This window comes from Brachycentrus maculatus, unplaced genomic scaffold (genome assembly GCF_059751285.1).
Source record: "Brachycentrus maculatus isolate JH-2025_06_01 unplaced genomic scaffold, ASM5975128v1 h1tg000576l, whole genome shotgun sequence".
Lineage (NCBI taxonomy): Eukaryota > Metazoa > Arthropoda > Insecta > Trichoptera > Brachycentridae > Brachycentrus > Brachycentrus maculatus.
The window spans coordinates 272,998-300,981 of NW_028281316.1; the positions used below are offsets into that span (position 1 = coordinate 272,998).

Genomic DNA, 27,984 nt, shown 5'->3' on the forward strand with positions numbered 1-27,984 from the left:
GTCACCTTTGATAATGCACGTCTGGCACACAGTTTGTGCCAAGTTAGGTAAACTCCCCGTCCTTGCTAGCACACATTCTGTGTCACCTTTGATAATGCACGATTGGCACACAGTTTGTGCCAATAAAGCTAAACTGCCTGTCCTTTCTGGCAAACATTTCGTGTCACCTTTGATAATGCACAAGATAAGTGCCAAGAAAGATAAACTGCCCGTCCTTGCTGCCAACTTAGATAATGTCCACCGAGCATCTGTCACACAGTTTGTCCCAACTTAATATCCACTGACCGTCTGACACACAGTTTTGTGCCAGATTTGAGGCACACGTTACGTAAAATTTTGCTCTAGCACTTTCTCTTGAGGCACCAAATCATCAACAACAGTCCCATCCGAGTGCTGTCTCATATGCACTTTCAAATGCGAGCTAGTAGTTCCACGATACTCGCAAACTAAACACGCGTAATTCCGCTCGCCAGAGTGAATCTTCTTGTGAACATTGAGTCGCGTGGAGGTGACGCACTGGTAAGGGCACTCATCACACTTGTGGGGCTTTTCCCCCGTGTGGTAGCGTACGTGAGACTTCAAGTATGACTTGCAGGAAGCCCTGTAATCGCAGTACGTACATTGGAAGGGCTTGTCGCCACTGTGGGTCTTCAGATGCTGCGATAGGCGACTGGACTTCGCCGCCGTATAAGAACAGTCGGTGCAGGAATACACCTTCTTTTTGTGATCACTCTTGTGCGCCTTCAACTCTTGGGCGGTCTGGCAAATCCGACCGCACGATTCGCAAGACAGAATCGGAGGCGGATTGTTGAATTCTACATTTTTAGAAGTGATTTTTGCTTGTGATTTTTTACTATGGGTTTCAATATGTTTCTGTAAAAGACAAAACATTATATTAATATTCCATTTTTATTCATTTTATTTTTTTGTAACTAACCATCACGCTGCTTCTCCGCAGGAGTAGGCAAAGAGAATAGAATGCCAAACCACTCTATTTTTGCAAACATTTCGCTACTGCCACATTCATGCATCTCCTCATACATACCCGCCGATTATTTCGACTCCTAACCTGAATAAAATAAATATTTGAAATACTTGACCATACTAAGTTTTCCTCTCAGCTTTTATTTCCAACTAAATTCACCTCATATATTTGATTTGCCTTTCTTTCCGCATTTAATCTTTCCACATGTCCAAACCATTTTAAAACACCTTTCTTGATTTGATGGACAATGCTTATCTCAGCCTTGCATTTTTTCCTTATATCACCATTCAAGCATCTATCATACATGGTTTTGCCGTGTTCAGGGGCGTGCATTTCATAAAGGCAGAAAAGCAGTGCCTATCCTACCTTACTAAGTAGTACCTAGCTTACCTTACTACCTACCTCTACTGCCTACCCTCATAACTAGTGCCAAGCTTACCTTACTACCACCTACCTTTATTGTCTACCCTAATTAATTCTCTGTGCATGCCACTGGTCGCTCTGATATACTGCATTCAGTCTACTTTCATCCTTCTTTTCCCAACTCAATACTTCACTTCCATACATTAGGTTCATTCTAAAGTCTATTCTGGATATATATTGACAAAATGGCTCTAAGTTGAGATCATAAACACGTTACACTGTCACCTTGAGGTAGCTCTTTCTCCTACAGCGGTAGGGACAGTGGGGACAGCTGTTCCGCGCCTCCGCATGCCTCAGCCTGTGTTGGCTCAGGCCAGAGAGAGAGGAGCAGCACACTCCGCACTGCTCACACATGAAGGAGCCCTTCCGGAACCTCCTGGGGGGTGGACGCTTCAACCTGGAAACAATGTAAAGGACATACTATAAACCAAGCTAGGACACAAAATGCCAAACCCTCTTCTAGTGGAACGGAAGGCCTGTTGACGACAGTCAGCAGTCCGGCTTCTCCCGAAGAGCGCAACGTGGTTTCCTCCCAGCAATGAGTAAATGCTGACAAGTTCCTGATTGGCCCACACTAGATTATCCCTCCTGTTTCCAACATAGATTAAATAGGTTTTTTTAAGGAATAACCCGCAAAGCCTCTTACTTTTAGAGGCTTGTCTGCAGGTAGGATAGTAAGGCCTATCCTTACCTAGAAAGTAAATGTGAAAAACACATCACAAACACTCAGACCAATTGAAAACTAATCTTTCTTGAATTTATTTAGCAATTGGCGGGAATCAAACTCGCGACGCCAGTTTGGCAGTCGAGCGTTTACCATAACTACGCCATGGTGCCTGTCAATAAAACATCATTAGGGCGTTTGTGCACTACCTGTAATTTTACCGTCCAGCAGTCCGGTTTTGAAAAATGAAAGCGACTACGGTAGTTTAGCTTGATCGAATTTACACGCAACGTGTTCATGCACCGATCAATAGCACTGATCTGAAGAAAGATGGACAAAAGCACAAGCCAATCCAATCCAATCATTGTTTTAAAACGCTAACTGATGTACCGGACGGTAGAATTCCGTGTAGTGCACAAACGCCCTTGTAGTTTAGAAGAAATGAAAATCCAACTGTTGATCTATAAACCTAGTATATAATAAGCAAGGTAAATAATAAATGCAACTCCCATTTAAAAAAATTAAACATTTGAGACCTAGGATGTGGCGAAAACTTTGAAAATTCCGTGATTTTCCTCTGTATAGGAATATGTATAGGGAAAATGAGTTGAAATTTTTGAGGAATGGAAGTTTTATCCAACTGGTGATGACATTAAGACCTTGACTGCCAACTACGAGATAGCTCGTAGATTGCGATCCTGCAGCTACCATGTAATTCCTAGTATATCAGTGCTAATACGGATAGGTGGCACATGGGAAGAGAACGAAAAATCAATGCTGGAGGCTTACATGAACAGAACATTAATTTATAAATAAACAGAAAATATAATTGTAAAATATTTATTCAAAATGAAGAAGTAAAAGAGTATTTTTAAAGAATTGGCTGCATTAACAGAATTATGAAAATAAGCATGGCAGTCAACATGTTAACTCAATCATAATTATATAATTCATATGATTACATAATTATATAATCATAATTCATATGAATACAGTGTACAGTAGTAGCTTAAAGGTGGAGACTGACCGGAGCATTTTGTCGTAACATAACGTCGTAACATCGCTCGCGGCGAGCATCAGCGAGCATCCGAAACTATGGATGGAGCGCTCGGCTCGCTGTACTGACTGCCTGAATGCTGGCATCGTAACGTGTTACGTTATGACGAAATGCTCCGGTCAGTCTTCGGCTTAAAAGGTGAGTAGTTTGGCATTCCATTCTCTCAGCCCGATTACAATGAAGAGTATTAGAACCAACCTGTGTCGCCCATCAAAGTGTCCAGATTTGAGAAACCTCATATTACAGTTATTACAGGGATTCAGTTTGGTTCCCTGTGAGTATGCTTCTCGGTGCCTGGATATAAAGCTGGTCCATGAAGAGTCATATCCGCACTCGGAGCACAGTCCCCCTAGAATTAAAGTGCTCGATTAAATGCTCCCATAGGATCGAATACAGAGCGGGAAAACCTAGTGAATAAATAAAAATCAATTTCATGATACTACCATATCGTAGTCGTACAGCAGAAAGTGACCAACTGACAAAACGTAAAATGTTCAGGAGGGCCATTCAAATCACTTTTGCTTGGCAAGAAAATAAACATCAATGCAGGAAGTCATATTTAACAAGTCAATATATTATACTTCCAAGTTTAAAATCCTTTGGGATTTATTCAGGGCAATATTAAGCTAGTATGATATTTAATAGTCAATGATCACGTTTTTGTAACAAATGCACTTGGTCACTTTCTCCTGTATGACTACGATATAATCCTTGGACATAATAATCAAGATAAATATGTAATAAAATGCAACTCCCATCTAAAAAAATAACTAATCCAACCCAACTCCACCTAGTTGTCTATCTATTTCCGCAATGGTTTAAAACGCTATACATTTCACAGACAAATACGTAAGAAATATGAATATTACCCTGGAATGGTACCTGAATTGCAGGACTGTCTTTATATAACTAACAATCAAATTGACACTGTGTTGCGGTGCCTTGTGTACCACTAAGCCTGAATAAGGGAAGAAAGAAGAGGTAGCTCATAAAACAATTTTAAAAATCACAAACCTTCATCCAGGGAGTCAGTTCCTTCAACAGCGGGTTTGGTGACAGCCCCTTCATATCCGCTGCATGTTTTATCACAAAATAAATCATCCAGACTGTCATTATCGCTTGCGTTATCTCTCTGATCATTATCCATTTCACACTCTGAAATTTAAGCACATAATCTATAAAATCTATATATATCGGAAAACTTAAAATCCATAAAAAATTAACAAACCTTTAAAACTAAAAAAAAAACATATAAGACTCACCTCTACCTAAACTCCATACTAAAAAAAAAAAAAAATTTTTTAATTTGCTTTGTTTATTTTTAATTTTAATTTTAATTTAATAATAAATAAAAATAAAAACCCTTATCCGCACCAAATGGTGCATAGGGCACTGCTTCATATAAACGCAGTGTTATCTTGATCGTATACACATGAAGGAAAGGTGATCAGCCCTCCGCTTCAGGTACCAGTCCAGGGTAATATTAAATAAATATTACAGTGAAAAAATCACTTATATTTATTTTACCCCCCCTGGGAATCGAACCCAGGACCTCCAGAACGGTAGCCGAGCGTGCTGACCATTACACTACGGAGGCGGACAAATTTTAATTTACTTTGTTTATAAAAATGAAAAAAAAATTGTAAAACGAACTCCCTCTCTAAACACAAGTCTCTTCTTTATTAGAGAGGTAGAAACGTTATATTTGAAATGTATTGTATATTTACCAACTATTTTGTATTATTTAAATATGTATTTGTACAAAAAATTAAAAATTAAAAATCTTTCAGGCATTTATAATAAAAATAATAAATAAATAGGGCTGATATCGAGGTCCGGAAGGTGTCCTATCTGAGGCATGTGCTAAGAGGAGACAAGTACGAGCTATTGCACCTAGTGGAGGGTCCACGGGATGTGGGCAGGAGGCAGATCTCCTGGCTCCGGAATATACGAGATTGGACGGGGATCAAGAGTGTTTAGAGCTGCCCGAGACAAGGACAATTACTCTCAAGTGATATAGTCGACGTTAGGGGGACCTGACATGACACGCTTAGAAGGAGGCCAATTTAAATAGCGCCATTTCCTCAAAAAAATCACCTCGAGGGTGTTTTTCAATTTACATGATTACAATTTTATATTTACATATAGATCCTAAGATATAAGGTCATCGAAATTGTCTATTGTCTATGGCTGCAGCTATCTTGTCCGCAAACGTGTCAACAATTACATTTTCAAATAGCAAAAAAATTATTATATGTTGAAAACTTGGCACAATCAAGTATCCCAAATACTTGAAAGTGGTCAGGTTAGGAGTCAAAACAATCGGCGGGTATGTATGAGGAGATGCATGAACGTGGAAGAGGCGAAGAATGTTTGCAAGGACAGAGTGGTGTGGCGTTCTATTCTCTCTGCCTACCCCTGTGGCGAAGCGGCGTGATGGTTAGTTAGTTAGTATATGTTGAAGTAATCATAACAACGGTTGATAAGAGCGGTGGACATACCTTTTTCACTGACAGCCTGTTTGATTTGATTACTCTCAAATGCCATTGGTCCTTTTTTAATTGCATTTTTCGTACTTTTACACATATCGTTACTGGTCGGGGGATGCCAATCCTCAATAAAGAGCTCTCCATCTGATGAAGAATTATTGTCAGTACCTTTTCCGTCAACAGGCGGAAAAGCAGCATTCTGTTCTGTCGATATTTCCGATTCAAAATCACCTGTAAAATCACAATAAACACAAAAACTGGTTAAACATGGCATCTAAAGTTAGAAACACATCGCTCACTCCTTTCAAGAACGTCATAAATAAAAAAAACTTGATTTTTCAGGAGAACGTTTTTAAAGTTTAAAAATATAATACAATGTATTAAAAATAAATATCAAGCCACTTATTGAACTATTTACTGTGCAATAGATCTTGTTAGGTAGAACCTGATGGTTTTTCCTCCATTTGAAAAATACTTAGTGTATTTAAAAAATTAATTAAACTGTACCTTTTCTTCAAAATGCAAATACAACACTTTCTGCCTGTAGCGGATAAATATTAAGTTAAAAATATGCCGCTTTTGCTGGGATATAGTACATTTTCTGGGCATTCCGAAAACATACACAACTGAAAATTGACGATTTTTGATTTATGACGTTCTTGAAAGAAGTGAGCGACATATGTTCATATATTTGAAATAAAAACATGCTCTTTAAAATCCAAATAAAATCTTGATCAAAACTCATCAGTCAAAGAGCTAACGTTTAAAAAAATATGTATATACATGACAAAACTGACAAAAAAATCTTTATATGTTACCTGAATTATTTCCTTGTTTTAAGTTGTTTTTCTCCCGCACAGTTTGTTTTTCAGTAAAACAAGTGTCTATTTCATCTGATATCAATTGCAATATATCTTTGTCTGGTTTAAAGTTCGTCATTGTATTTGGATTGATGGTTTTCAGATCTCCCTTCCAAAATGGCACTGGGTTTATATCATTTGATGTTGATTCAAGATTGTTGAAATCCTAGAAGAAAAAGTAATATTAGCCATTTGGGGTGAATAGAAATCCTGAAAAATAACACTACTCTAGGGAAACGGTACTCGCTGACAAATAAATCTATGCTTCAGTTTGTCACATCACATTAAATAAATATTTTCTTGCTATAAAAAAACCTCCTTGAGAAAAAAACTAAATGAGTTCATATCATTTAATTTTGATTCCATATTGTTAAAATCCTAGAGAAAAATGCCAGAAGAAGCCATTCGGGGTGAATAGAGATGCTAAAAAATAACACAAACATTTTAGGGAAATAGAATCCCTGATAAATTTATCCTTCAGAGTGTCACATCATTTTATACATAAATATTTTCTAGCTTAAATAACGCTTATATCAAAAAAGATGTTCAGATGAATAATGCTTATATCAAAAAAGATTCCCGGTTCCGCATAACAGAGTCCTGGTTCCAACTCTACCATATGGAATTGAAACATGGAGTTGGCAAATGAAGGATGAAAGTAGACTGAATGCAGTCGAAATGCGATCTCTCAGAAGAATGTGCGACAAAACGATGTATGATAGATGTTCGAATAGTGAAATAAGGAAGGAATGCAAAGCTGAGATAAGCATTATCGATATAATTAAGAAAGGCGTGTTGAGATGGTTTGGACATGTAGAACGAATGAGTGAGGAAAGAACGGTAAAACAAATTTATGAGGCGAATGTTAGCGGGAAAAGAAGCAGAGGAAGACCGAGAAAAACATGGCACGATCAGGTATGCCGAATACTTGAAAGTGGTCAGGTTAGGAGTCGTAACAATCGGCGGGTATGTATGAGGAGATGCACGAACGTGGAAGAGGCGAAGAATGTTTGCAAAGACAGAGTGGTGTGGCGTTCTATTCCCTCTGCCTACCCCTGCGACGTGATGGTTAGTTAGTTAGTTAGTTAGTTATGTTCAGGAAATAAAATTCAATGGGTTTTTGCTGTTGATTTTCATATGATTAGAATCCTAGAAAAAATTCCATATTAGTCATTCGGGGTGAATAGAGATGCCGAAAAATAGTGCCACTGTTTTAGGAAAGGTATAGCCCGATAAATCTTTGCTTCGGATTATCACATCAGATTACACATAAATATTTTTTAGCCAAAATAAAAACACATATAAAAATAAAAATTCATAAAATTTCTCACGAGTTTGTATTATTTAACGTTGATTCCATATTGTTGAAATCTATTGAAGATATGTCATATTAGCTTTTTGAAGTGATTAGACACTGAAAAATTGTATCACTATTCAGCACGTTCGGCTACCGTACTGGAGGTCCTGGGTTCGATTCCCAAGGGGGAGTCAAATAAATATAAGTGATTTTTTCACTCTAATATTTATTAAATATACCCTGGACTGATATCTGAAGCGGAGGGCTAATCACATTCCTTTATGTGTTAACGATCAAGATAACACTGCGTTTATGTTATGATGCAGTGCCCTATGCACCATCGGGTGCGGATAAGGGTTTGAAGAAGAATTGTAAGAATTGTAAGAATAAGAACTCCAGGATAAATCTATGTAACAGACTGTCACATCAGTTTTTACAATATAAATATTTACAAGCTTAAAAGACAAATTAAAAAGGCAGCTAAAATACTAACACATTGAGAAAAAACTTTTAACCAACCGGTAATAATGTACAGTTTAAAAAATATTTCAGATTTAATGGTGAACCCATTGGGAATCAAATCTGTGGCCTTATACGAGTACAAGGTAGCCAATGCGCCAAACAAAAATTAAGTAAGCTGATTGATTCGTAAAAATTCTTACCTCCCAAAACACAGATCCCGTAAAGTTGAAATTCTTGACCTTATCATAAAATCCATTTTGGTATTCCATAGATAATTTTAAAGAGCTATGAAAAGGTTCCAAATATTGTTTTAAATATTGTACAATTCTCGCAGTACTTCCAAAGTCAGGAACAATATTGTTTTGATCGTCCGACTGAAAATCAAAACCAAACAAAGCAAAATTAGTATTTATCAAGTTACCCCGATACTGTAGTGTGAGTAGTATGTTTGCTTTAGAACGCATATCACACTGGGATGGGATAATAAGGCAGAGTGGTAGGCTTTTGGAAGAGGCTGATGAAGAGCTCCAACCTCATCATAAAGCTGCTAATGGAGGACAGATGAGGGCTGGACATGTGGCAATACTGGAGCGCAGTATTGTATGAATCTTACATTATCTCTTCATTAATAAAAACATATTTAATTAGCTAGAAGAAACAAAAATCCACTAAATGATCTATAAACCTTGTACATAATAAGCAAGGTAAATAATAAATGCAATTCCCATCTAAAAAAAAAAAAGTTATCTCTTCATTATTTATTTATTAATATATATATGCAGTATTTACATTTTTTCTTATAAAATACAATGTAGTTGCAAACAAAATATGTATGTCGTGGGTATCCTGGCAAAAACATCAATTTTGACTTAACTATGCAAATTATAAACGTTTTAACGTTCTATAAACTGGCAAAATACACTAAGTAGTTTGAAATGTATTAATGTGGTTTTAAAAGTAAAATCAACTTTAAGTTAAATAGCGGGTGTTTTATTCAGGTTAAAAGCTTTAAATAACAGGGATTATTCAAACAGGGATTTTTAAGTTAACATTTTTTGCAAATATACTTACGATATGTATTATATTGATTTGGCATTTAATTTGTAGAACTCCATAATTTACATTTTAAATATTAAAATAAAAAACGAGTTCTCCTCTGTAGTGTAATGGTCAGCACACTCGGATACCATTCTAGAGGTCCCGGGTTTGATTACCAGGGGGAGGTCAAATAAATATAAGTGATTTTTTTGCTCTAATATTTATTCAATACTACCCTGGACTGGTACCTAAAGCGGAGAGCTGATCACCTTTCCTTCATGTGTTAACAATCAAGATAACACTGGGTTTATATGATGCAGTGCCTTTTGCACCATTGGGGTGCGGATAAGGGTTTTAATATGAAGAATAAAAAGGGCCGAAAAAAACCTTTAAACCAGTGTTTGATTTTAATATTTAAAATATAAAGTTTAATAAAGCTTAGTCAAGGTCAAATAAAAATATTATTATTTAAAAATAATTTTTAATTTGAATTATTTCAAAATATTTTAGTGAAAAATACACTGATTTTTATTGTCCCCCCTGGGAATCGGGCCTGCGTCCTCCAAGATGATAGCCGAAAGCGCTAACCATCAAAGTAAAGAGGCATTCAACCATACCAAAAATATTACAAAAAAAAATTACCTGCAAATCCATAATATCAGTTTTCAATCTTTGAATTTCCTGCCGCAATTTCAATCTTTCTTTTAATTTTATCTCATCAATTCTGGAACGTTCCTTCGTCAAGCAAGCATTTTCAATTTTGGTATCCTTTATTTGTTTTTCCAAGTCTTCCAAAGAGAAATCGGGATTCAATTTGATTTTCCGTTTTGTTTTACTCTCATCGAAATATACATATTTTTCAAAATCGGAGCTCTCAGAATCTGAAAGAAAAAAAACATTTAAAAAAATTGCAATTGTTAACGGTGACTGGTCCTCAAGTGACTAATGTGATTATTGAGTAGAGTGAATACAGTTGAAATGTGATCTCTCAGTCGAATGTGCGGCAAAACCATGTATGGTGGATGTTCAAATGGATACAGTCCTGTATAATATGTATGGATTCTAATTTATTTAACACATTGTTGTCGGGTGGTTTTTCATCAACCCTGACTTTAATTTGGATACTAATTAGGGTCATATACTAATCACAAGTAACCTAATCATATGTAACCTGATCACAAGTAACGGCAAGCCTAATTCTGAACTGTATAATGTTTCTTGGTCTGCCAAAAGTAAACAAATAGAATGCTTATAAGCGTCTCCCGCTTTCTACCAACAGTATGCAAAAGACACTTTTAAGAGTTTCCCGCAAACAATGTGTGAATATCACCCTGGACTGGTACAAGATGCGCAGGACTGGATCACCTTGCATTCGTGGAATTAACGAACGAGATCACACTGAGTTGATACGATGCAGTGCTCTATGCACCACTGGGTACAGATAAGGATAAGAAGAAAAATTCATAGAAAAAAGGCCTCTCACAGACTGTTCATCTGTGAGATTCGGCTTAAGTCATTCTTCCATTTCCACTGCCATCTATACTAGTATTACCCATTTACCAAGAGCGAAACTTGTTAGCTGTCAGGACAATATAACTATTGAGTAATCCGCAATAATATGTGCATACCTGATTTGCAGAACACTTTTTTACCCTTTACATACAAATTGGTTTTCTTCTTAACTTTTGGCAGGGGAGTACCTAAAAAATTCAGCTGGGAAGACTTGAGAAGCTTTTTGAGTTTTCGTTCTCTCTTCAGTCTACGGTTCTCTCTCCGTTCTTCTTTGCTTACGAGGCGACCCTGTTTTTTATCTATGGTTGACTTATCTTCAACAAATTTAAAGGAAGGCATTCCGATCGTTTCTATTTTAACATCTTTATCCGTGGAATCAACAATAAACTGTTTGCATTTGAAAATGGATAACGGAACATCGTCTTCGCTTGAATCCGATTTAATGCAACCTTTTTCAATTTTAATACTGTTTTTATGATTTGAGACATTTTCTTCTTCTTCTTCACAAGTGACGTCCATTTTAAAGGGCAACCAACTATCAAGAATTGTGTCATTTTTATCCTGTATAATGTATGAATTATTAGACATATTATTCTCATTATAATTTCGGCTGCAATGAATCTTTTTAATACCAATATTTTTTAGTTTTTCAGTAGACTCAAAATCTTTTTTAGAATTCATAACATTCAATATGGAATCCGCCATTATTCAGATAAGTATATGTAACTTCACATTGTTTCTCATACTAAAAGCACCAGATCTAAAACTGAACAAAAAAACAAATATTCAACAGATTAAAACATTCATTTATTGATTTGGCTTTTTCAGTCACTTTGTGGTAAAATCTTTTTTTTTTTCTCTTTTTTTTAAATTCTTTTGCATTACATGACGTAAATTGAAATACAAAAAATATGAATAAAATATAAATATAAATTTAATTAATTCAATTTATATTTATTTGAAAGATAAATTTAAAATATAAATTTAATTAATTAATTTATATTTAAAATATAAATATTAATTTAATTAATTAAATTTATATTTACATTAAATTTATATTTAAAATATAAATAAAAAATTATTCAATTAAATACGTAAATTTATCTAATTAATATAAATTTAATTAATTAAATTTATAAATATATTAAATTTATATTTAAAATAAAAATATAAATTTATTTAATTTAAGTTTTACACAAAATAATCATGAAAATATATTAGACAACAGTGGCATATTTAAGTCAAACTGCGAGCGTGGAAGTTTGTACATTGGTATGTCTTCCAGAAAATTCAAAACATGAATTATTTTTAACTTAAGTTTTACTGAGTAAATACCATAATTTCTTAAAATCCACTGTGACACGTGTTTCGATGCATTTCACATCACTTTCAAACACCATTTACTGTGTCACAGTAGATTTTAAGAAATAGTGGTTGTTACCAAGTAAAACTTCAATTTGAAATGGATATATATTACCACAAAGTGATCGCTGAATCAATGAATATAACCTTAAGATTACTATGTGATGAATTCAACATTATAAGGACAATTGTGTTTGTGATCTCGGATGCAGGAAGTACACCAAAACTGCATCAGTTTCGAAAATTTTTAAAATTGTATCGATCAAGTTAAGGCAGCAGCAGGCACCTCGGTGGTTGGAGCGCTACGTGCAGCGCAGTCAAGGGATAACTGGAGAAGAGTCATTGCTTCCACAAGGGACACAACCCTCAGTAATGAGGAATAAGACGGAGAAGAATAAAGATATACACATAAGTGTCAGAAGGCCAGCGAAAAATATTTCTATTTTGATCTGTTCTGCATTTTTCTGTCCAGAATGTGTGCAATATTTTCCTTGGTTGCAAATCATTCACATATTTTTTTTTCAAATAGTATTTTAATCATTTCCTGACCAAATAAGGATATATGTACCCTGTTATTTAGTCTTTTAATAATGAACCAGTATGCATTTTATAAATACATATTTTTTTAACTTATTTTCTCTACAACTACTTAGTTATAATATAACTTTAAAAAGAAATAAAATATAAAAATGATTTAGCTTATTGAAAATAATATTAATATGGCAATTTTTCACTTACTTTTGGTAAAAACATTAAAATTCAAATACCATGTATTTATTCGGACCGCATTTCGTAGCACTATTTACTATTGTAATGACATTTGAAAGTGACAGCAAAAACTATATATGATTGTCTATGGTGATTTTTTTAAATGGTCACACTATCCAGTGTGACCATTTAAAAAATCATTGGATTAAGTTGCAAAATTAATTTCACTCTAGGGTGAAAAGCCATTAAAAATCAGAAGAAAAATTACTCTCCTCGTCGCATACGTCATAAAAGTCTACACGCATGCGCCGCGTGTTAACTGTGTTAATGCGTAGCAAAGGAAACCAGCTGACGCTTTGTTATATTATTTTTTTTAAATTATGGAGTTTGTAATTAGACCACTTATTTTATTCATAACATTTTAGGTGTGTCCAAATCCTAATTTACAAATCTGGGTTTCTCTGCTTAGGAGTTATTTTTACATTTTAACATCTGAAAATAGATGAAGAAGAATATGAATGTCTGGGTATTTGAAGGGCTTACGACCTATCATAGGCTGGTTTAAATGATCACTTTATACACATTCACCATTCTTCCCATGATTGACAACCACACTCCTCAATTTTTTGGAAAGAATCATGAAATATAAAAAATAAATAGTTTATTTCATCCACGTTCTCGGCCAATTTTAGTTGGTGGATGTCCGTTTAACAATAATTGTATATAAAATCAAAATGTGAAAAAAACGTTGTTCAAATCACTGGGGGGAAAGAAAGGTTATCTTAAATTTGCATTCTCGTGGCTAAAAGTGAAACGACACATTACAAAGAAAGCAAAAATGATTTCATTATTCATTTCCATATAGTTCAGAAACTTGGACAACGAGAGTAAGAGAACGCAGAAATATGCGTGCACTTGAATTACGATGCTGGAGAAAGGCGCTGATGGGCTGATGACTTGTGACCGAACGCTGCACAAGTCTTTGACTACTTGTCGGTTAAAATCCGGTTTCCAGGTTAATAGATATTTGTAAACACGACGAACAAGATAATTTACTATTTATATCCCCCAAAAAAAATTCAGAAATGCGACATACCAAGAAGTCGAGAAAAAAAAACTTATTGCTCAAAGCCATCCTATAGACATATACCATCCATTGGTGACGATTACATTTAAATTGTCTCTTCTTTGGATTAATATGCCATTCTGTGGAAATTTTTATATTCCGGCGCTTTGACCACCCTTTTGTTTCAGTGAAAATGATGACTGACACTTATGAGTATGAGAAAGGCTTCTCACTAGTGTAAGTAATCACTCTTAACATGAAAATGGCTTCGCGCCAATGTGAGTTAACATGTCGCTCACTCCTTTCAAGAACGTCATAAATCAAAAAACTTGATTTTTCAGGAGAACGTTTTTAAAATTTAAAAGTATAAAACAATGTATTAAAAATAAATATCAAGCCCCTTATTGAACTTTTTACTGTGCAACATATCTTTTTAGATAAAACCTGAAGGTTTTTTCTCCATGTGAAAAATATTTAGTATATTTCAAAAAATAATTAAACAATACCTTTTCTTCAAAATGCAAAAACAACACTTTCTGCCCTGTAGCGGGTAAATATTATGTTAAAAATATACCGTTTTAGCTGGGATATAGTACATTTTCTGGGCATTACGAAAACACGCTTAACTGAAAATGGACGATTTTTGATTTATGACGTTCTTGAAAGGAGTGAGCTTTGTGTCTCTTTTAAAATTCCATCTCTTCAAACATGAATATTGACACTCTGAGCATGAGAATGGTTTGAGACCAGAGTGAATTACCATGTGTTTATTTAATCTCCATTTCTTCAATCATGAAAATTGACACTTTGAGCATGATAATAGTTTCAGACTAGAGTGAGTTACCATGTGTTTTTTTTAATTCCCATTCTTTCAAACATGAAAATTGGCACTGCGAGCACGAGAAAGGTTTCAGACCAGCGTGAGTTAAAATATTTACTTTTAAACATTGTTTACTTAAACATGTTTATACACACTCAGGGCAAGAGAATGGCTTATTAACAGAGTGTGTTAACATGTCGCTCACTCCTTTCAAGAATGTCATAAATCAAAAAACGTGATTTTTCAGGAGAACGTTTTTAAAGTTTAAAAATATAATACAATGTGTTAAAAATAAATGTCAAGCAACTTCTTGAACTTTTTACCGTCCAACAGATCTTTTTAGGTAAACCCTGAAGGTTTTTTCCCCATTTGAAAAATATTTAGTTTATTTGAAAAAAAAAATTAAACAATACGTTTTCTTCAAAATGCAAATAATTCTGATAATTATTTTAATTTCAATAATAAAATATATGTCCAATCTAACGGCTTACCCATGGGATCTCCTTTGTCCCCAATTCTTGCGGACATTTTCATAAATAACTTAGAGAATGAAATCTTTAAGTCTAAGCATCCCCTACTCAAATTTGTAAAAAACTGGTTCAGGTACGTTGACGATATATTGGTAATTTGGGAAGGAACAACAAGACAATTGGATTCCTTTCTAAATTTTATCAATATATTTAACGATAAAATACAATTTACATTAGAAAATAACGGAGGTAAACAAATCAATTTCTTAGACCTCAGTTTAGAAATTATAGATAAAAAAATTACTTTTGATGTATATCGTAAGCCCACACATACAGATACTGTAATTCCCTCTTGTTCAGCCCATCCACTTAATCATAAACTAGCTAGCTTTAACTCCATGATCCATAGAGCACTACAATTCCCATTAAATGACAATAAGTTCAAAAGAGAAATAAATACAATTAAACAAATTGCTTACAATAACGGTTATAACCCAAATATAATAGACGCGATATTGGCGCGTAAAAATAAAAAGATTTTAACAAAAACATTTCTCTACTCAGCCGATACGTATAGTGAAAAAGTAAAAACCAACTGGAAAAGAATCATTTACATAAATAAAACATCACATAAAATTACCAAAAAATTCCCAAATAATATAAAACCAGCATTTTACACAAAAAATAATTTAACTAAAATCTTTAAAACACAAAATAATCCTGAAAATATATTGGACAATAGTGGCATATATAAATTAAACTGCGACTGTGGAAGCTCGTATATTGGTATGACTTCCCGAAAATTCAAAACAAGAATCAGGGAACATGAATTATGTTTGAGAAATAATAATTTTTCGGAATTCGCTAACCATTTAATAGATAATGATCACAAATTTAACCACAACAACGTAGAAATCCTAAAAATAATCAATACGAAAAGCCATAAACTGCAGCATTTTGAAACAATAGAAATTCATAAGAATATAAATAACAATAAACCCATAATTAACAATATGACAATGACTAAAGCCTCCCCCCTTTTGTCTATGTTCCCTCTGATAAGAAATAAAAATAAAAATTTAATTAATAAATAAAAATAAGAAACAGCTACTACCCCCTCTTCAACCTTCAACGTCCCAAGGACCCAACTCTAAAGTTTGGAATTAGCTTCACATACGGTGTTTGAAAATGATGCGGAATGCATCGAAACACGTGTCACAGTAGATTTTAAGAAATAGTGGTATTTACTAAGTAAAACATTAATTAAAAATGGTAAATATTAAGTTAAAAATATGCCTCTTTTGCTAGGATATAGTACATTTTCTGAGCATTCCGAAAATATGCACAACTGAAAATTGACGTTTTTTGATTTATGACGTTCTTGAAAGGAGTGAGCGATGTGTGATTTTAAATACTCTTTACGTGATCACGACAGTCTGGTGATGCGAACGGTTTCAGGCTAGTGTGAGTTAACATGTGCACTTTTAAAACCTCTTTATTTGAACTTCTATAAAGACACTCAGACAGCATGAGAACCTTTTTTCAGCTTGAGTAAACATGTGTCTTTCTAAATTAGTTTTTCGCAGGCATAAAAATTGACACTCAGTGCATGAGAACGGCTTCATACCAGTATGAATTAATATGCGTTTTTTTCAATTCCCTTTACGTGGACATGTATATAGACACTCTGGGCACTTGAACAGTTTTTTTACCAGTGTAAGTTTTGCGAGTTTTCAAATGGTCTTTAACCCTTTGTGGACGAAACATTATTTTTTAGTCGGATTAGGTTTTTTAAAATATTTTATTGAAAACAAAGGATAGTAAAGATTATTCCTATATTCCAATTTTTTTTACATTTATAGTTTAAGAGAAAATTGGCGGTTCTACAGTGGGACCACCAGGTTACAAGAAATAAAAAATTCAAAAATAATGTTATTTAAAAAATAGGAAAAAGGTATGAATAAACATTATATTTGATGAAATAACATGAAACAATTTCTTTTATCTGTAAGACAAAGTCCAACATGGCAAGTTGAGCAGTGCCACCTGGTCCAGTGCGGATTTGCCTTGGTGCTACAGTTAGCACAACGTACTTTTTTCCCATTTATCGGCATATGTGCATTTTTATATATCCGGAGCTCTAGGGGAACTTGAACTTTAAATGAATTTTGAAGATTCTTCTTATTTCAGAGTTTCTTTCTCTGTCGCAAAGTGTTAGGCCTGCAATGGGTCATAGAGTCTTCGTTTCGGTGGTTCTAAGAAGGCTTTTGGTTCTCGTGGTGTCAGCTTTTTTTTCTATGCTGTGCATCATTATTGTTCTTTTGAATCGTTTTATGTATTTAAAAAAAAGTTAATTGCCGTAAAATAAAAGGATGGTTAAAACAAAAGCGCCGTTCTGTATTAAAACCACGAACATTTATAAAAAAACTCTTTGTGACAGTTACAAAAGAATAAGATTTTTAAAATTACGTAATCAAATGCATTTAAAAACAATATGATATAATTTTCTCTAAGCACATTCGAGGTAAAAAAAACTTTATATAAAAAAAACAGACAGCATTCTTCTTTTTAAAACAATAAATTGGGTATTACGCCTTTTGCAGGGTTATATTACGTAGTAGCCCGATAGATAACCCAAAATCACAGAGATCACACTTTTCTACAAAAATTCCAGCACATGTAATTTAGGTGTTTTGATCAAACAATTATATGTAGCATCGCTTTCTATATGATAGATATTTGTACTCAACGTGACTATAGGTATGAGTAATCAGACGAAAATAAGCGATAAAGTACAATGCATCCCGTTTGGAAAGTTTAATATAAACTTGAATCGAGTCAGTCCATTTTTTGCTTTGGGATGTGTGGAATCACGTATTCTTCTCGCTAGTGTGGATTGAAACGTGTATTTTTAGATCTCTTTTCTCAAGGCATGTGTATAAACATTCTGAACATGATAAAAGCTTTTTGCCAGCGTGGGTTAAAATATGTTTCTTTAAATTGCCTTTCGTATAACATTTATATTCGCACTCTGAACATGTGTAACGCTTCTCACCGGTATGGGTAAACATGTTGTGTTGTTTTAAATTACTTTTCCGAATACATGTATATGTACATTCTGAACACGCGAAGGGCTTCTGACCAGTGTGAGTAAACATATGTGCTTTCAGACTACTTTTCACACTGCATTTATATGTACATATGGTACACGAGTAAGGCTTCTCGTGAGTATGAGTCAAATTGTGTTTTTTTAAATCGTTCATACGATTGATCATATATGTACACTCTGTACACGCGAAATGCTTCTCACCAGTGTGAGTTAATTTGTGTCTTTTTAAATCCTGCCTCTGACTGCACTTAAAAGTGCACTCCGTACATGCAAAAGGCTTCTCGCCAGTGTGAGTTAAAATGTGCGATTTCAATCCAATTTTCTGACTGCATGTGAATGCGCACTTCGGGCAGGCAAAGGGCCTTTCACCAGTGTGAGTTAAGATATGTCGATCTAAATTTATTTTCCGAGTAGATCTATATGGACACTCCGAACATGCGAATGGTTTTTCGCCAGTATGGGTTAAATTATGTGTAATTAAACTGTTCTTGTGGTTGCATGTATATGAACACTCTAAACATGCAAAACGCTTCTTGCTAGTATGAATTAAAGAATGTCGTATTAAATTAGGTAATGTATTGCATCTATATGTACACTCTATACAAGCAAAAGGCTTCTCGCCTGTGTGAATCAATATATGTTGTTTTAAACAACCTTTCAGATTCGATCTATATGTACATTCTGAACAAGCGAATGGCTTTTCACTGGCGTATTTGGTTTCGCAGTCCGGTGCACCTGAAATAAAATAGTTATATTAAGTAGCTGAATTTACAAAAGTTCTGCGCTTCAAGAGGGCCGATAGTGTACATGTCCAAACAGATACGTTTCCACTTCCCATAATTGAAGCCAACATGAACTGCTCCGCACAACTGCAACTGTGATGGAGACGTCATTATGCATTCGCCGTGAGTTCATTTTCAGTGTAGATCAAAGCGGATCACTCTAAACGGACCACGAATTATGTATCTAAACCAGTTTATATTCGCTCTTAAGTGGGAACAAAACGTTTATAATAGTGGAATAAGATATTTACAGTATTTTTTGTTTGTTTGGACAAGTGACTTACCAGTGTTCCGGGAGTATTCCGAGCATTCTTGTTTAATATCAGGATAAGAAATATCCATTTCTGTAGATATCTCGCTTGTTACTGCACCGTAATGTAGTTTAGTACTTTCTCCAGTATGTTGATCGATGTAGCGATCACCCATTTCTTCGGTCTTAATTATAGGAACTTCTGGGTAAGTCTTGCAATTTGATACATCATCATCATGTGACAAGTGATAGCTGCCACTACCGGACTTGAGTACTTCAGGATGTACTGCTTCCGCACCATTGACACTCGCTGCAGGGGACTCCATCTTGAGAGAGGATTTTGAGAATTCTTGTTTGATGTCAGGATAAGAAATGTCAATTTCAACGCACTTCTCGCTCGTTACATTGCATTGTAGTTCAGTACCGGTCCCTATCTCAGTACGGGGAGTATTGCCATCACTTTCTGCTTCGGTTTTCTTAATAAGATCGTCTGGGTAACTTTTGTAATCTGAAACGTCAACATAGCGCGGCAGGTGATAACTGCTACTACTAGACTCGCGTATATCGAGACAAAGTTCTTCTATAACACCGACACTCCCAACAGGGAACTCCATCTGTTTATCAATCTTCTTCTCAAATCACATTGTTTATTATTTATTAAGTTATCCAGCTGACAGACCAGCAGACCTCCACTTGGGTACAACACAGAACCAAAAACGATAATTTTATCCAAAGACCTCACAGATAGAGTACTTACCGAGGGAATATTTGAATGAGTCGGCTCCCGTTTTATTAAGATCTGTTTGCTGAACTAGTTGGATACGGGGATACGAATCATTTATTTCATTTGGATCTGGATCAAGTCCGGATGATGGTTTCACGCTCAATATGCAAACGTAACTAATCATTTGCAAATATTAATTTTTAACGTGGTGAAAAACGATTAAAGTGAGGTTACGCGTCTTCAATATATAATTATTTGCAAGTTCACATACAGGTATCGCATAACTTGATCAAAATCAAAGAGTAAAACATTATTTAGTTATCTATCAAGATCAATGCTAGAAGTTTCACATGTTTTTATTTTAAGTTTAATAACTCTTAATACATGTCATAACTTTACTTTTGGACAAATAAGTATATCAATGGATAGATAATTAGGATGTGTTTCTAGAGATAGATGGATTTAAAACGGATGGCGTTGTGTTCCTTTCTGTTTTTATTTTTGTTTTTGTCACATGGGTCCTGAACGCTGACACCGAAAATTATGATTTAAGGTTGATGACGGGGGAATTCGAGGGTGTGTATCGGTTTTATTTATTTTCGAGGACTTGCAATGGTCAAAATTATTACAGATTTAAAAAAATAAACTGTGGAGATGTAAAATTGAGGAACCGGTTCCGACGAAATTAACAACCCGGTCTTGCTGTTTAGTGAATCGGGTACTTCACAAATGTCAAAACTCGAGATTGTGTTTTATTTGTTTCAAATTAGTTAGTTTAAATTTGTTATTGAATACTCTCGATGGAGTTAATATATTTATTAAAATGTAACCTGGACTTTTATGGCCTTTAATTAGCATAATGAAATACAAATATGCACCAATGTTTTAAGATACATAGTATACTCCAAAACTGTTATTGGTTGATTTGTTTATGATGGATATGGATTCTGAATTGAATCAAAACCGCGAAAGCATCTCAGAAGATGTGCAGCTAGCCGGCAGTAAGTATTCTGTGAAAATATTTCCTTCAAGAAACATCTGAATACTTGCTATTGATTGTGATTAAAAATAAATAAATAAGTGTTTATTTATTGATTTGGCGTTTAATTTGTAGAACTCCATTTTAATTTATGTATTAATTTTAAATCAAACACAGATTTTTTGAGTCTACTAAGTTGTATTTTACTAACTAAAACACATCAAAATTAATATTGTGACAATTGTTTCGTCTTGTTAGGGCATTATCAAATGAATGTCATAATGTGATAATGCCCTAACAAGGCGAAACAATTGTGACAATATTAATTTTTATGTGTTTTTGTTAATAAAATACAACTTACTAGACTGAAAAAATCTGTGTTTGATTTCAAATTAATACATAAAATAAATAAGTGTTAATTAAAAAGCATAAGTTACAATTAATAACATTAAAATGAAAAAATAATTACAACATTTTATATTACTGTTCCGTCTGCCCCGTGGTGTAATGGTTAGCATGTTCAGCTACCGTGCTATAGGTCCCGGGTTCGATTCCCAGGGGGGGGGGTGAAAATTGAATAATAGTAATTCACTCTAATATTTATTTATAAGGCGAATGTAATTGGAAAAAGAGTAAAAAAAGACCTAGAAAACTTGGCACAATCAGGTATGCCAAATACTTGAAAGCGGTCAAGTTAGGAGTCGTAATAATCAGCGGGTATGTATGAAGAGATGCATGAACGTGGAAGAGGCGAAGAATGTTTGCAGAGACAGAGTGGTGTGGCACTCTATTCTCTCTGCCTGCCCCTGCGGAGAAGCGGTGTGATGGTTAGTTAGTTAGTTTTTATATTTATTCAATATTACCCTGGACTGGTCCCTGAAGCGCAGGAGTGATCATCTTGCCTTCATGTAAGAAACTATCAAGATAACACTGTGTCAATACGATGCAGTGCCCTATGCACCATTGGGTGCGGATAAGGGTTAGATGAAGAATATTAATGAAGCTGTAAATTGATGAAAATAAGTAAGGCCAAGGAAGTAGGATCAAGTTATGAGTTGAGTTCATAATTTAATTTTATTTATTTATTTATTTCAAAAGCATATTACATAAATAAGTCATATATATATATAATATTCCCGATGAGTAATTTCTATTTCTCATTTTGGGACATGGGATTAAGGTTAACAAGACTGGAACACAAATAATAAAGTTACAAAAAAGATTTAAAAAAAATAAATCAAAACTAATACATGGCAAAATATGAAACAATAAACAGGTATAATAAATAGGTATGAGTATAAAAAAACATAAGGTAAAAAGCATATTTAATAAAAACAAATGAAAAAACGTAAGGTAAGAAGCATGTTGAAGAATGTTGAAAAGAAAAAAAAGAGAAAATATAACTGAGAATATTTAAATAATGAATTGGTTATTTATTTCCAGATCAGCTTCTGAAAAGGAAGGTTGGACTCCCGAAATTGTTAAAAACTGGGAATAAGTCCATTACAAAGCGACCTGTAGGAAGGCCTAAATCCAGTATCGAAAAAAGGTTTGTATTTTAAGAGAAGTACAGAACATACAGACCGATGCTCCGGATAATTTCAGGATTATCAATCATACCACGCAACAATCGATAATAATAATAATATTTTAATAACAATATGTAATATCACAATGTGATAATGCCCTAACAAGGTGAAACAATTGTGACAATATTATTTTTTATGTGTTTTTGTTAGTAAAATTTGTCCGCCTCCGTAGTGTAATGGTCAGCACGCTCGGCTACCGTTCTGGAGGTCCCGGCTTTGATTCCCAAGGGGGTAAAAATAAATATAAGTGATTTTTTCACTGTAATATTTATTCAATATTACCATGGACTGGCACCTGAAGCGGAGGGCTGATCACCTTTCCTTCATGTGTAAAACGATCATGATAACACTGCGTTTATAAAACCCAGTGCCCTATGCATCATTGGGGTGCGGATAAGGGTTTTTATATATGTAATATGTTTCAGGACAAGTGTGTTTTCTTGCGATGAGTGCGATAAAGCTTTTCCGTACAAATCCCATCTGATAAGACACATCCGAAGCCACACCAATGAGAGACCTTACCAATGCACCGTCTGTGAATCAGGTAATTATTACATTTCGACATCCAATCCGTTATATGGTTAAGTGATCACTTTACACATCATTCTTCCCATGTGTTACTACTAACGGTACTGGAACACTTTTATTAGGAAGATGAAAACGCGCAAATGAAGACAATCTTTTATTTATTAAAAATTACAATGTTATAAATGTGAAAATAACAAAATTACACCAATATATCGAAAATTACTAAACACAAGGGGCGAGAAGAACAAAGCGACATCAATATAAAAACAGAGCGAGCGCGGCGTATACACGTTTCGAATCTTATTTAATCTGAGCACCCAAAATTTTGTCCGCCACCCCTTATATATGATTTTAAAGGAGGTACAAGGGTGGGGACAATATTATAAACAAAATATAACTCGATGAACTGCGTCTCTTTGTTCTTCTCGCGTACATTTATTAATACTATTTTTAATACATAAATTATTCTGTAAAATACACAGATTTTGGCCGAAACACCATGATTGACCACCACACAACTCAAGTTATTGTTATTTCAGCATTTTTCGATGCCCACTTGCTCAAGCGTCATGTGATGAGTCACACGCACAAACTACCTCATCCTTGTCATCTATGCTCCAAGCAGTTCTACACCAAGTCCGATCTTCGCAAGCACATCTTGGTTCACGAGGGAGAGAAGCCTTACAAGTGTTCAGTAAGATATACGGTCTCTTCTGCTCCTCATCCGCAACCAAAGGAGCATTGTGTCAAGGCGACCTAGTATTCTTAATCATGAATCTCACTTTATACACATATCGCTCACTCCTTTCAACAACGTCAAATATCAAAAATTATCAATTTTCAGTTGTGGATGTTTTCGGAATGCCCAGAAAATGATGTGACGAAACGCGTCACGTATTAACATATAGATAAATAAATGTAGAATTCAATCCAATAAACCTTGTTTAATTTTGGATATATTACCCAACAATGTCATATATCAAAAATTGACAATTTTCAGTTTTTCATGTTTTCGGAATGCCCAGAAAATGTACTATATTCCAGCAAAAGCGGCAAATTTTTAACTAAAGGTATTTAATTAAAGGTATTGTTTAATTATTTTTCTAAATTTACTAAATATTTTTCAAATGGAGAAAAAACATTCAGGTTTTACCTAAAAAGATCTGTTGCACAGTAAAAAGTTCAATGAGTGGCTTGATATTTATTTTGAATACATTGTACTACATATATTTTTAAACTTTAAAAACGATCTCCTGAAAAATCAAGTTTTTTGATGTATGACGTTGTTGAAAGGAGTGAGCGATATAACATTCGCCATTCTACCCATGATTGACTACCACACTACTCAAATTATTGGAACTTATATATATATATACTATGTTGTCCGCCTCCGTAGTGTAATGGTCAGCATGCTCGGCTGCCGTTCTGGAGGTCCCAGGTTCGATTCCCAGGGGGGTTTAATAAATATAAGTGATTTTTTCACTCTAATATTTATTCAATATTACACTGGACTGGTACCTGAAGTGGAGGGCTGATCACCTTTCCTTCATGTGTAATCGATCGAGATAACACTGCGTTTATATGAAGCAGTGCCCTATGCACCATTGGGGTGCGGTAAGGGTTTTATTATATATATATATACATATATCACTAAACCGGCCTATGACGTAGTGTTGTCTTGATCATGAATCTCATGAAGGCTCGATGATCAGTCATGCGCCCCTTATCTTCTTCTTCTCTTCTAACCCAATGGTGCATAGGGCACAGCATTGTATTGACACATTGTTATCTTGATCGTTACATACATGCAGGCAAAGGACCAGTCCAGGGTAATATTAAATAAATATTAGAGTGTAAAATCTCTAATATTTATTTTCACCCCCCCCACTCTGGGAATCGAACTCGGGACCTCCAGCACGGTAGCTTAACACATTAACCATTACACTACAGAGGCCCTTTATCTTACCTGATCCTAACCTAAAATTATTTTTAGTTAAAAATATTTACGATAATTATTTTTAATTAAAAATTCAAACTCATTTCATAAAATACAATATAACGTTAAATTTGTTTTGAAAAATGTTAAATTTTATTTGCTAAACGTCCATTTGATTTGCAAGGCATGAAATTTGGATTGTAAAATGTTCGATTTGAAGTAAAAACCCTGTATTATTATACAGAAGCACTAAAAAGTTGTAGCAATGTGCAATTCTTATGCGCAGATTCAGGTTGAAGTTTCTATTGCTGAGAAGGCGCTCATCCTCAACAACTTTGTTCTGTTTTTGGATTCTTTACGTTAGTTCTTTTTTATTGTTTAATTAGACTCATTTTGTTGCAGGTATGTGCTGCAGGGTTTAAAGATAGCAAAGCTGTTTCTCGGCATAAGAAAGTAGTTCACAGCGGTATAAATCCGTACCCATGCGAAGTTTGTGAGGAGAGCTTCCCTCAATTATCGGATCTGTCTAAACACATTGGATCTCACGTTGGTAAGTAATACATTTGTATTTATTTATTATTTATTCTATCATATGTGGTCAAACGAATATACAATGTGAAGTAATGGGGCAAGTAAACAAGGCTGCAGCCATCTCAGGATGTTTGAAAAATTCTATATGGAAAAAAACCATGACATGGAGATCGGCAGCAAAATTAAAATATATAAAACCGGTGTAAAAATTGTGTGTGACCCATCATGACACATGGGATTGAATGCAGAGCGGACACCGGAGTAACAAAAAACACGCTAAGAGTATCAGGAATGAAAACTCTAAGGAGCATATGTGGCAAGAGTCTACAAGATAGAATAAAGAAATATGCGAGATTGAAGATGTCATTAGGTGGGGAAGGCAACGATGAAGACAATCGTATGCGCGTGTGAGGAGAATGAAACCATCCAGACTCCACATTGCACTGCACGACAAACTCCAAGGTAGACGACTCCCAGGCAGACCACCAAAGATATGGATTGACAGCCAGGAGTCAACATCGCAGGAGGCTAATCCCTCTTTAAAGTAGGCCACAAGGCTTACACCAAGAAAGATGAAGATGCTTTGTATTGGAAAGTAAAATGATCAGTCCAGCGCTTTAAGTACCAGTCAGTAACGAAAGCTCCCAACCGCATTCCTCTGATACAGAAGCTCTAGGCTTTCTAAAGACCTCTCTTGCAAAGCAATCTCTTTCTGGTCTCACTTCTGCGGATTGGTCTGCAGCAACAGATAACATCTCCTTCGCCACTCCAGTCTCCCGAAACCGTCTTCAGCTCCTCATACGTCGAGCAACCCAAGTCCTCGTATAAGTCGCTTAGGTATTGGCTGCGTGGGTGTCCTCTGGCGTTTATTCCCTCGATCGTCCCCTCTATTATCGTGTGCAGGAAACCCTCCGGTCTCAACACGTGACTGATCCATTTGGCGCGTCTCTTGGAGATAGTCGCGAGCATGTGCTCTCCGTCGTTAGTCAATCGTAGCACCTCGTCGTTGGAGCTGTGGTCTCTCCAGGATATCCCGAGCATTCTTCTACAGGTCCACATCTCGCAAAGCAATCGAAATTGTCAAATTTGACTAAATGATGCATATTATAAAGTTTTCAACTGGCAAAATACAATAAGTAGTTTGAAATGTCATATATATGTGTTTAACTAACTAACTAACTAATCGAGAGAATCGAACGCCACACTATACTGTCTTTGCCTCTTCTACATTCATGCATCTCCTCATACATACCCGACGATTATTACGACTCCTGACCTGGCCGCTTTCAAGTATTTGACATACCTGATTGTGCCAAGTTTTCGTATCGACACACCTGATTGTGCCAAGTTTCGTACAAATATGTGTTTTTAAAAATAAATTCAACTTAAGGTTTAATAGCAGGTATTTTATTCAGGCTGAAAGCTTTAAATAACAGGAATTATTCAAACAGGGATTTTAAAGTTGACGTTTTTTGCCAGTACACCCATGATATGTTTTGTTTCATCGCGCTGTGTAATTGTCACAACCGATCCGAAACGCAGTGATCATTTTTACTAAAATGTGTTTTTTTCTTTGCTTCCAGAGTATAAACCTTATCAGTGCGAGATTTGCGACAAGAAGTTTTCTAAATCCATCAGTTTGAGAGAACACTACGGATTTCACACCGGACTAAAATTATATCACTGTAAAACATGTGGTAAAGGTTTTGGATACCCTGGTTCATTAAGGAAACACCATTAAAATAATAAAAATCATTGAAAAAATATATCATGTTTTTATTTTTTCTTCCAACCCTTATCTGAACTCAATGGTGTAAAGGGCAGTTGTCTTCATCTTGCTGGCTTCATCCCAACTTATCGTCTTTGTAGACTGCTGGGGTCAGCTCTCCTCGTCCTCAGGTTATAGGTCCTTCTATCATATACAACGTCACTTTCGAATCATGTTACCTTTCTGTAGCATCCATGTATTTTTTGGTCTCCCTCTAAATGTCTTTCGAATAAGATCCACGCATGCAAAGTGATCACTTAAACCAACCTATGGTGATCGTAAGCCCCATAAATGCCCAGTCATAAAATAAACCCTGTGGAGGGCAACATGTTGTTGCCGAAACTAGTTGGTTGTTAGTAAAAATGTGAGTGGATCAAAAAACAAAGTCATGCCCTCCGATTACGCAGACTTTTGACACCGCCAGATTTTAGGTTCCGATCGAACTGATCGTGCCACATCTTTTTTACGGTCGTCCTCATTCTGTTTTCCCGCTCACATTCGCCACATATATTTTCTTAATCGTTCTCTCGTTATCCATTCACTCTACATGTCCATACCACTGTAAAGAACTTTTC

At 35.0% G+C, this 27,984-nt stretch overlaps 2 protein-coding genes across 4 annotated transcripts; one reads left to right on the forward strand and one right to left on the reverse strand.

Moving 5' to 3' along the window:
- Window positions 1-180: 180 nt before the first annotated feature.
- On the reverse strand, window positions 181-19,520 carry LOC148301324 (uncharacterized). 2 transcript variants are annotated; one of them, XM_088273440.1, is made up of 10 exons: window positions 19,389-19,520; window positions 10,904-11,553; window positions 9,918-10,156; window positions 8,438-8,611; window positions 6,437-6,644; window positions 5,631-5,849; window positions 4,144-4,284; window positions 3,328-3,478; window positions 1,634-1,805; window positions 181-873 (listed from the first exon to the last, which is right to left on the reverse strand). In XM_088273440.1, exons 2-10 carry the CDS (start codon window positions 11,490-11,492, stop codon window positions 325-327), a joined length of 2,442 nt encoding a protein of 813 aa, XP_088129566.1. In that variant the 5' UTR covers window positions 11,493-11,553; window positions 19,389-19,520; the 3' UTR covers window positions 181-324. The 2 variants fall into 2 exon arrangements, with proteins under 2 accessions (XP_088129566.1, XP_088129565.1); XM_088273439.1 differs by lacking the exon at window positions 19,389-19,520 and adding an exon at window positions 12,888-12,977.
- On the forward strand, window positions 18,179-27,405 carry LOC148301325 (uncharacterized). Of its 2 annotated transcripts, none has more exons than XM_088273442.1 (6): window positions 18,179-18,359; window positions 22,501-22,606; window positions 23,072-23,190; window positions 23,714-23,868; window positions 25,513-25,660; window positions 27,225-27,405. In XM_088273442.1, the coding sequence occupies exons 1-6, from the start codon at window positions 18,317-18,319 to the stop codon at window positions 27,380-27,382; spliced, it is 729 nt and encodes a 242-aa protein (XP_088129568.1). In that variant the 5' UTR covers window positions 18,179-18,316; the 3' UTR covers window positions 27,383-27,405. The 2 variants fall into 2 exon arrangements, with proteins under 2 accessions (XP_088129568.1, XP_088129567.1); XM_088273441.1 differs by lacking the exon at window positions 18,179-18,359 and adding an exon at window positions 20,790-21,079.
- Window positions 27,406-27,984: the final 579 nt, after the last annotated feature.

Coding starts and splice junctions, on each gene's coding strand:
- LOC148301324 (XM_088273440.1), bottom strand. CDS start 11,492: ATGGCGGATTCCATATTGAATGTTATGAATTCTAAAAAAGATTTTGAG. Junction 10,157..10,903: donor AAAAGTGTTCTGCAAATCAG/GTATGCACATAT, acceptor TTTTTCTTTCAG/ATTCTGAGAGCTCCGATTTT. Junction 6,645..8,437: donor CGGGATCTGTGTTTTGGGAG/GTAAGAATTTTT, acceptor TTTTTCTTCTAG/GATTTCAACAATCTTGAATC.
- LOC148301325 (XM_088273441.1), top strand. CDS start 21,010: ATGATGGATATGGATTCTGAATTGAATCAAAACCGCGAAAGCATCTCA. Junction 22,607..23,071: donor AAATCCAGTATCGAAAAAAG/GTTTGTATTTTA, acceptor AATATGTTTCAG/GACAAGTGTGTTTTCTTGCG. Junction 23,869..25,512: donor AGAAGCCTTACAAGTGTTCA/GTAAGATATACG, acceptor ATTTTGTTGCAG/GTATGTGCTGCAGGGTTTAA.